At 46.2% G+C, this 10,621-nt stretch overlaps 1 protein-coding gene across 5 annotated transcripts in view; it reads right to left on the reverse strand.

Moving 5' to 3' along the window:
- The window catches only part of VWA2 (von Willebrand factor A domain containing 2), a 39,384-nt gene extending 29,400 nt beyond the window's left edge, over positions 1-9,984 (reverse strand). For 4 of the 5 annotated variants that reach the window (XM_019293544.3, XM_039553696.1, XM_039553695.1 and 1 more), the window contains exons 1-7: positions 9,120-9,984; positions 7,481-7,675; positions 4,476-4,555; positions 4,338-4,396; positions 3,705-3,779; positions 1,610-1,743; positions 156-265 (exon numbers count right to left, since the gene is read on the reverse strand). In XM_019293544.3, coding sequence (XP_019149089.2) covers positions 156-265; positions 1,610-1,743; positions 3,705-3,779; positions 4,338-4,396; positions 4,476-4,555; positions 7,481-7,561 — 539 coding nt within the window. In that variant the 5' untranslated portion in view covers positions 7,562-7,675; positions 9,120-9,984. Of the gene's footprint in view, positions 1-155; positions 266-1,609; positions 1,744-3,704; positions 3,780-4,337; positions 4,397-4,475; positions 4,556-7,480; positions 7,676-9,119 lie in introns of those variants that run through there. The other variant, XM_019293549.2, reaches the window with a different exon arrangement.
- Between the last annotated feature and the right edge of the window lie 637 nt (positions 9,985-10,621).

The following is a 10,621-nucleotide window of genomic DNA, read 5'->3' on the forward strand; positions in this document are numbered from 1 at the left end:
TTATGGACCACAGTGTTCATTCACCTCCGTCCCTGGGAACATCACACTGGTGGTACAAGCACAGCAGAAGCAGAGATTTCTAAACCTCAAAAAACCTCTCAATTCAGAGATTATTCATAGCCCAGAAAAAGAGAAGAGCTGTAGAATGAGCTGACCTGAACACAGTCCTCTTGATTCTCTCTTTCACTTCTTGTTTGGTTAGATAAGAATCCAGTGGGAATTCAAGGTGGGGAGTTGAGCTAAACTGTATCATTCCCACATGGACCTAAAAGGAAAGGTTAAAGATTATGAAAGGTGTCTGTGCAAGTTTTACTCTTCTGATCAATTTACAAACCTGGGAAGTCTAAATTGTAAAGAGGCAAACTCTATTTTCACCGTTGAGCCACTGACACTGTAAATGAACTTTAAAATAGAGCAGAAACTCCAGTATTATCTATACAGACTATAAACAAGGCAAAAAAGTTTATCTGGAAACAACAGGAGCCTCTGTAGCAGTTACAGGCAGCTCAGGATCTATATTTATCCACCCAGAGCAGCTCACAGCCTCAGGGACAGTAAGTTTATAAATAACACCTTCTACACCAACCCATTTACACACTGTGCAGGCAATCTTTCCATTACTAAGAGAGGCTCCCTCTGGCAATGAGCACAGCAGGCAACACAAACCAATACTTTTTCTAATAGCTTCTCTAAAACCATTTTCTCCAGCTGAAAACCCAAATACGCTAAATGGTCTGTACTGGGCAATGCATCCAGACTTCTTGTAAGACTTCAGAGAAGTCTTACAATAAGTATTATGGAATGTGACAGCTTCAAAGGTGAAAAGACTACTAAGTTTTAGTCCAGTCTATGTGAGGATTAAGTGAAAGGCTAGGGGAAAGATGGTAGTTAAAATATAAAACAAAACACCACACCAAATCTGCAAATATTAAATATTCATTGACACAACCTTCCCAAAGACCTGACATTTATTTGGAAAGGTTCTGCCATAGAATCAAGTGCAGCAACCTGCCCAGCCTGCTCCAAGGCCCTCAGCTGAGGTAGTGTTGTGGGGCTGATGCACACCTGGAACCACAGCCAGTCTGGCTTGAAATCCCCTCAGAAAAACCCCAGGATGTGTCATTCAGGCCCAGAGGTGCCTCAAGGCTGACTCCAGGGAGCAAGACCTGAGACTACAGCAGCACAGCATCCATCTCCTTCTGGGGGAAGCAGAGCAAGCAGACTACATAATTTACATCTATACAGAAAGGTGGTTAACTTCCCAGAGATTAATTCTGCAGTTTTCCAAGGAAAAGCAACAGAAAGATCCAATTACTTTAATCGATGAGCATCCAAACCAAAATAAAATCGGTAAAAAAACCCCAAATAATCTTTAACCTGAAGGACTATGTCTTTTCTCAAGATCAAAAGGAACTGCTTAAAATCTGTGAAGAATCAAGAAGCATTCTCCAATCCCACTGCTCCACAAACTGCATCTCTCTGAATAAATACTCTGCCCCCATAGCAGCTGGTAGGTTGAATTTTGCAATTTTACTCAGCATGTTACCACTGGCCTTTAGACACACTGCCGAGCTGTTTGAAAATTAGAGGAGATATTCCTGACACTCACTCTGTCTGGATGGATGTCCAAGGCATCACAGAGCTTGCCTGCAAAGTGCTTGGACCTTTCAAAGCTTCCTTTGCCAATGCTGTAGGAGCCATCCAGGAGGAAAAGGACATCTAACGAGGCAGAGCACTGCATCACTAGGAGAAATAAATACATACACTGTGAAACCACGCTTTGTTAGCCCCACTCTCTAGAAGCAGGCAGCCAAGAGCTGAAAATCCAGACAAACTGCAGAGGATGGACTGGGCCAGCCCAGTGGTCACAACCCGAAGCCCACATCCATCCCTGCTCTGGCCTGCAGCAGCTCCAGCTCAGCTCTCAGTCTGCCAGACTGACTTTGGAGTTCAAGGCCCCAGCCTGGTCCCAGAGACAGCACAGGAGCAGCCAGTGCAGTGAAGTATCACAAAATACAGGGAGAGATGCTCTCCCAGAGAGGACACAGAGGGAGGGGTGAGCAGCAGGGAGAGGGAGCCATGCCCAGTGGGACCTGCAGGCTCTCCCAGCCCAAGGCACAGATGTAAATCCAGGAGACATTTGCAAAGTCTACTGAGTCCTACAGAGCCCAGTGTGTTTCATCTGCAGCACATTTTTCAAAACAGGCTCTCATTTTCCTGAACATGAACTCTCTGAACAGCTCCCAGACAGTGACAGAAACACTTTTCATGAAAATCTGCCTTTTATTTCCTCTTCAGAGATGTGTCTTTGTATCACCCATGCGTGCATGAACATGACTGCTCCCAAGTATAAGTTTCCGAGGTGCTTTTGCTGCAGTGGAAACCCACAGTATCACATAAATAAATAAATAAATGGCATTTTGCAGACTCTGAAGAGTCGTTTTCAAGGCATTTAAAGGGAAATTTTTAATTCTCCTCTGCAGCATTTGCCAGATTCAGCTTCAAGGGAAAATGATTCCAGAAGTTCAATAGAGATCAAGCATACCAACCCCATAAGAGCTGTGCTGGCTGGTGACGTTACTCTATGCCCATTACTATAATCTTTTTGTTAGTTATCACTACCTTTTCCAAATCATTCCTGCTAGCCAAAACCTGAATTTATAATTAGGGCTTTCTAATACCAGATTACAGGGATTGAAAGCTGTGAGGCATTCCCTTCTGGGTCACTGGTTCTTCTAACGGGGCACCCAGCCTTGCCCTGGGGCACTGTGCTGAGGACAAGCTGGAGCACAGCCTCCCTGCCAGCGGCGTCCCGGCTTGTCAGCCCTGCCCTCGGAGCTGGGCTGAACCTGGAGATGCAACAGGGCTGTTATCCCTGCCTAAGCATGCACAGAGAAAACTGCAGAGCCCCCAGATTGGGGTCAGCATGGAGAAACACTCCTCAGGTGGCTCTGGAGTTGAGGAGTGCAATGCAGCTCTTCTCCAGGCACTCGTAAGCAGGATGTCTGCAGCCCACCAAGGGACTCCTGGTGACGTGCAGGAGGGAGAAACACCCAAACACTCATCCTTGGGATGGAAAGTCTGAGCTGAACACGTGGTGCTACAGGATAGAGCTGGAAGCCATGCCTGGCATAGGAATAAATGCAATTTATCCCTTGACAGACAATAGGAAACAAATGGCTATCAGGAGAGAATTCATGACAGAGTTTATCAGTAACCGATTGCAAGCACAATAAGGGAGCTGCAGGTGAACATATGCTGGCCAGCCAGAGCCCCATCACTCCTGCTCCCAGCATCCTGACTGGTGCTGGCTTTACAGCCTGAAAAAAACACCCACGTGGGAGGTCTGATCAAGTCTATAATTAAACACAGGTCTTTAAATCAGGATTGCTTGGAGTAGGCATTGAAGGAACTGACAGAAACACCATCCAGTTGGCAAAGAGCCAATTTGGGAAAAACAGAGTAGATCACTTCCCAGGAGAGCTAACACCAATGGGGAAGAAAGCCAGGCTAGGGCAGAGGCAGCCACAGTGCTGTGCTTGCCAGAGCATTGATGGGGAGTTTATGGATTGAAGAGGGGCTGATAAATGTAAATAACTACAACAACAAAAAACTTTAAAAGACCCAAAACAAAACACACCAAAACAACCAAAGAAAGAGGGAATTCAGAAATAGAAAAGACTTGCTTTATAAAACAAACTTACACTGGCCAGCAGCTGCGATCTTGCCAATCATCTCCTGGTCAACATGGATTTGTTGTATACCCAACACCAGCAAAGCTGTGAGATCAAGCAGATAATCATCCATGAACAAGATACACAGGATTTCACCTGTAACAGCAAAAATGCTGGTTTGCTGTATAGGTTTCACAGTTGCAAAAAATAATTTGATTACACAGCACTGTATCTGTGTCAGGAGATTCCTTCTAGCTGGGACACAGAGAGCATGAAAAATACCAAGGACATGACTCTAGCACACAGGATAGTCCCTCTGCTCACTGCATGCAGGGACACAGTGCAAGAATGAGAGCTAGGCCAGCCTTAGGCTTCTGAGACTACAGTCATAAACACTGGAGAGATTTATGCACTTTTAATATCTTAACATCAGCTTTTCCCATATCAATTAGACACTTTACATACAGATCAGCCATGTGTTCGAATTCTCAGAAAAGCTGTTTCTCCAGGTATTATCTTCTCCCCTTTTATGTGAAACTATGTTTCAGAAGTTTATCCCTAAACCGCCTGGAGAGGCTCTGACTTGGCTCTCGTTCCTCAGAGAAGGGATGGGGAAGCACCTGAGACAAAACCACTGATGCAAAACGGCAACTTTAAACATACCTTGGGAAAGCAGGAAAATGCAGATGGACTCAAATGACAAGATGTTCATGGTGACAAATCTGGAGGGAAAAAACAAACAAACAAACAAACAAAAAAGGAGAGGAATGGAAATCCAATTCCTAAAGCTGATTTCTTTACCTGCAGCTGATCATCTTCCTGGGTGTCTCAGGTGATGAGCTCAGAAACATGCAGTCTGAGGGGCAAAAGTAATTCCTGCCCTGGGGAGAAGGGTGGGGAACAGACAGAAGGAAAAACCATGAAAATGAGGAAATGATAGAAAAGAAAATCTCTCTACATACTCCTCTCCTCTCCCATCACATCTGGAGGGAGCAGCCCTGGCAGGGGAGGAGGGACAGCCTAACCCTGCTTCCCCTCCCCTCCATGCCCACGCAGACCTCTCCTCTCCTCCCTCTTCAGTGCACCTCCCTCTCACAGCTGAGTCCCACCGGGGCCCCATGTCCCTGGGGAAGCCGGTGCAGAGCCGAACAGAGCTGCTCCGGGGGTTCACCGAGCACTCCCGAGCCGCATCCCCCCGAGCTCCCCATCAGCTCCGGCCGGGGCGTCCCGGCTGTGGAGCCCAGCACAGGGGACAGGTCTCCAACAACACTCAAGCCCAGGCTCTTTCATGCCTTATGTTTTCCAAGGACTGGCTTTCTGGGGAGATGTTTTTATGCATAACTGTCCAGCAAAGTCAATTTTCTGCTCATTTTTCCTTTGAAATCAGCGAGGCTGCCATCACATCATAGGTGGATTTCAGTGACACTTTCAAGTATGCCCAGATTTAGACCAAATGTATCTAGTAGAGCTCTTGGCTTTCTATTTCAAACATGTGTATTTATCTTTTCTCCAGATTAAAAGCACTCACCAGAGCATACTTGACCAGATTCCTGATGGGTCTCTGCCCCTGTTATTGCAAAGCAGACTTTCTTCATGTAGTTAAAGAAAAGTAAGAACATTTCTTGATAACCAGCTCTATTAATTGCTGTTCCAAGAAAACAGAGGGGGATTTTTCTCAGGAAAGACTTGTGTCTGCAGCAAATTATATACCTTTCACATCAGACAAGGCAAGATACCCCTAGCAGGCCATGCTCAGTTACCTGCATGGGTACACAGTGAAGAGGGGATTAAGAAATCCCCTCCAGGATTACCCCACTAGGGATTACAGACACAATAACACTGTCTTTCAGTGCCAGATGCATCAAGCATCACCCTTCAGCACATCCTCCCAACACCCCCACAAGACTGCCCCCACCAAATTAACAGATCCCAGGCTTGGCTAAGTAAAGGGAGGTCAACACAATACATGACTTCATTGGAGAACCCCCAATGTGTGTCCCTCAGGAGCTTCAAGCCCTGCACATGCCACAGAGAAAAGGTCATTCTTCTGCCATGCCTCAAGGACATTCTTTCTAGGAGCTATTTCCAGAGTGCACATCACCCAAAGCAGGACAGGCCTCTGCTTGCAGTCATGTGTGACAGGTATGGGGGGATTTCACATTGTTTTCACACAAAACATTGACAGGTCGAGATGTTTCTACAACTTGGTCTTATCTTGGGTTTAAATCAACTAATCTGCAGGATGAATTCTTTGCCTTTCAGCCCAGCCAGACCCTCAGCAGCAGGAATTGAAAGAAAGCTTCATCATCACCTGCTGCTCGTCAGCATTAGTCCAGGCTTAGCAGCAGCAACCTTAAACAGCAGCTTTGCTGGGGGATGGTGTAGTGAGTGAAGGACCTTTTCATTTTATCTTCTCAGCCCTTAAGATAGGGAATGATCTACCTCAATACTGAGAAAAAAAAAACTTTTTTAAGCCATACTAAGTCAAAACTCCTATTTTTGTACCCAGATTCTCACTTGGACACATGAATATGACGACAACTTACTTGAAGCTAAGAGTTGCAACCAGTGTACTGTATTTGGAGGAGTGAGACCAGAGACAGGAGAGAGAGGTAAAGCGGAGAAAAGCTCTTCTTGACAAGTACCTTCCCAACATGTGTTTCAACGCTGCAAAGTATCACTCATTTGAACAGAGGAGAAAGCAGGAAAGATTACACTACATATTCATTAAAGCACGTTCTTTACAAGCTAAGTAACCTCCTGTCACTGCTGAGGAATGGCCCCAGCTTGCTGAGGGGACCCACTGCTACATGCTCATCTGATATTCAGATGTAGGGAGGGAAGAGAGGAGACCAATCTTGCTGACTCCTTTTTCAGTCTCTCTCAGCATGTTTTCCATAAGTAAATTTCACTTTTATGTTCTTGGCAAGGTTTGGAGGCAGTGGACAACTTCTATTAGGAGCCCCATACATCACCTCTGCCCAGCAACAGGCATTGCCTGGGGGCAGCTCACAGTGGGATCTGAAACTGAAGGGGTGAGAAGGAAGACAACAGGGAAATGTTTAACTTCTCCTTAAAACAAACATCACAAATTTCAGTCTAAAAGTTTTGACAATGTTTTCCTCCAAAGGATAAACAAGATTAAACTTCCATAAGATGCTCTACAAAACCAGCTTATTTTTTCTCCCCCACCCAGTTCTGCAGCAAGGGAGTTTTGAGAGGCTCTTCTCCCCTGCACAATAAAGGCTCCTGTATGTAAAGAGACCTTGATCCTGCAGCACTGCTCACATGGGGTACTGTCAAAATCAACATGCTGCAGATCAGGTCCTGTACAACCAATGAGTTACAGAATAAAAGACACTTTTCTGACCTGAGAGCTTTTGCTACACTTACTGTGTAGTTTGTTCTGACAGAAGTGCTTATGCTACTGACTTTGCCTGTGGCTAGAGCAGCAGGAGTGTCCCCATGAATGTCTCACTTTTTAGATCTTTTGCCAAATGCAAACCCACCCAAGGGAGCCAGAGCTTGCCTCAGCATCACAAGCACTTGATGCTTGTAGCAGTGGGCAGCCAGGGTAGATGCTGGGAAGAAATGTTTTCTGGAGTGGCTGAGAAAAGGGGAACAGTGATCTGCAGGAATTTGGTGTCTTAGGTCAAACAGCAGCATAAGAAAATAGACAAGCAAACAATATAATTGTATTGTGGTTATTAAAGCATACAGGTAACTTTGTTACACACTCTACTGAAAACTCATTCAAGGCTATGGGTTCTGGAGCAATTACTATAATTGGTTTTGTCACCCCTCACCTGAGCTGGGCAAATCTGGGTAGCGAATCTCCAGCTGGGTGTCTGGCCTAATCTGCACTGCTTTGCACCAGCCAGAAACATCCACACCTGAGGTAGATCAACTACTGATCTACCTACAGCAGGAGCAGGTGTGAATTGTTCCCAAAGAATGGAGTGGGAGAGCTGTCAGCTTCAGTTGATTCCCGACACCGGAGGCTGGAGAGAGAGAGGAAAAATCCTTTTTTAACATCTCTGGCATTCAATGTAGCTCTCACAATCTGATACATGCTGAGATCATCTCATACCTACCCCCTATTATAAAACTAACCCAAATGCTCACCTTATCTTCCTGCTGCATCTCTGTGAGCCCCAAAGGACAAGCCATAGCCTGGGAATGATCTTCATGGTGTCAGTCCCACAAACATGTACAAGCTGTTACCTGCACGCATTTTCAGGACAGTGGTCTGTGGGCCCTTCCGAAAAGGAGACTTCCTGAAGGACCTACTTTAGAAAGTCGGGATCTTCCACGTGGATTTTTTTTTTTTTTAATAACTCTGATAGGGTCAAGAGAGATCGACTTTCTAAGCCATTCCATCTACTTATTCCTCTCAGAGTCTTCCTGGAAGACCAAGACATCTTTAAGAGCACGCACTGAGGATGACACGGTTGATAGCCCAGCACACATAAGATGAGGAGTGGGTCAGCACACACACTGCCTCTCCAGTGCAGCCCTTGCTGAATAAAGTGGGAAAATCTGATTGCATGGAGGATTTGTCTCACAGTGATGCCTCATCTTCACTATGCAAAATAAAAAAGTTACTCTCATTTCCTGCATGAAGTGCAAGTGTCCGGACACATCACAGGTATCATCCCAGGCCCTTCAGTCCTTCCTTGATTATCAAGACTTGATCAAGTTGTTCTTGTGTCTTTTGCTGAAAGATTTTTATTAAGTACATGAGACAGAACCTTTTGGAAAGCCTGCCCTGGCAGGTTCAGCACTTTCCCCTAGCCACACCCCAAAATTGCTAGAAACAAACTAATTAAAGCACTAGAGCACGGGCCTCAGAGTCTGATTTCCTGGGTGGTGGGGTTTTTTGTTATTTTACTAACGTGGCATGGCACTATTTATTTATTGGAGTGAACAGATTCACACCGTGTTCTGGCTGAGCTGGGGCAATCCCTGCTCTGAGCTCGGGGGTCCCTGCAGGGGGACCAGAGGCACAGCGGCCGGGGCTCCTGCAGACCCGGGCTGGGACCTCGGCTGCGGAACCGGCCTTTTGGGTGCCTCCTGCCCCCGGCCGCACAGGGGCTCTGAGCCGGCTGCCGCATCTCCGCTGCCCCGCGCACCCCGCAGAAGGGACAGCAAGGTGTCCCCGCCGGCACCGCCCGGGACCAGCCCCAGCCCTCCCCGGGAAGGCTCTGCCGGGCTCCATCGCCTCCCCGTCCTGCTCCACGCCGGCTGGGGAGGCAGCGGCCCGGGGCAGCCGGAGGAGGAGCCGGGCGGGGGCTGCCCTTGAAGCCCGCTGCACAGCCGGCTCCGCTGAGCAAGCGTACCCCCAGCACTTCTGAGCCCCACACGGCCCCTACCCTCCCAGCCGGAGGTTTAAGATGTTCTCGACTAAAAAGGGGGGAGAAAAAAGCGCTCCGAGTCGCACTTTACCTTTTCTCGGCAGACTCTGCACGGCCCTTGTGCACCTGCGGGGGTTATGAGCAGCCTTTTCCCACCTGGATTTACACCGTGTTCAGCTGGGACAGCCTCTCCTCCACATCCACCACAGCCTGAACCTACAGCTACGACCTGGGGGTGGGGAAACAACACCAGGAACACCCACACTGCTGTAGGTTACCCTTAGGAGGAACATTGGTGTCCGCTCCTCCAATAGACTCGGTAAAGCCGAGAATGTCAGCAGCCCTGGAGCACAGCCAGCAGCCCCGGCAGCAGCACAGAGCTGAAGGACAGCCCCAGTCACACTGCCTCACAGCAGCACTGAAGTAGCTTCATGCAGGATCCAATTTTTTTCGAGAATGTTTTTCCTAATGCTTGCTTTTCCACAGAAAACTACGCTTGACCTGTGAGCAGAAGTACCATATTCACACCTACTACACCTGGAGGAATGATGTTTCAAAAATTATGTTTTGTTATTACGCTATTATGGTATTGTTATTATGCTATTATGGTATTGTTATTATTATTCTGTGCCAGTACTGCTGGCTGCACAAAACTCAGCTCCTTTAGTCAAAGAAGAGCTTGCACACCTCTTCCCACACAAAACCTAAACACGGATCAGTCATTTTCAAATTGCACAGACAAAACATGCCCTTGTGTCTACCTCAGAGTATGTGGAGTTAGGAACACACCAAGTGCTAAATAATAAATAATTTCAGTCAAACCCAATGAGCAATGTAGATTCTAGGTTCTGCAACAGTGATTCATAAATGAAAATTATCTTGTAAGGATAAAAAAAGCCCTGTTGTTTTGCAGTGCTAGGTAATTTTTATTAATTTCATACTACTTCCCTTTCAAAAGTGCTATGTTTTTCTAGACTTCCAGTTCACTGTTGTTATTCTTGCCTAGAAGGGAACAAAGAAATTTTATTTCCAAGAGCACAGATGTTATTGTCTAAGTTATTGTTTCATATAATATTCTTTGTTCAGAAATAGCCATACAGGCATTTACATAAATAAAATCCATACATGACAGTTCATCACTTCAAGACAAGATTTCAATTAGAGATTAAAACTAGCAAAAAAAAAAAAAAACTATGCAAGAGGAACCCAAGACTACATGAGTAACTCCATTGGGTTTCCACACTTCTTGCTTGATTTGTTCCTACACCAATGCTCCTGAAAAGAAGGGGTGAACTAGGTATCTGAACCACATGAAGTCTCTTATGTCTCCCATTACTGCCAGGTGTCTTTATTCCACACCATACAGACAACTCCATGGGAAACACCAACCACTACTTTCCAGTTTTTATTGTACCCAAGGAGGAAAAGTGAACCTTTGCTTGTTCTTTCTCCTGCTTATGAAATGCAGACAAAGCAGCTGCTTTTGGCTACTGCAAACCATCTTCTGAAATGCAGTGAGTAGCTACTAGCAGAGGGAGGATGTGGACAAGTGAACAAAAAGTGTGGGAGGACTAAAACATCAGTGAGGTGCTT

Source organism: Corvus cornix, chromosome 6 (assembly GCF_000738735.6).
Source record: "Corvus cornix cornix isolate S_Up_H32 chromosome 6, ASM73873v5, whole genome shotgun sequence".
NCBI lineage: Eukaryota > Metazoa > Chordata > Aves > Passeriformes > Corvidae > Corvus > Corvus cornix.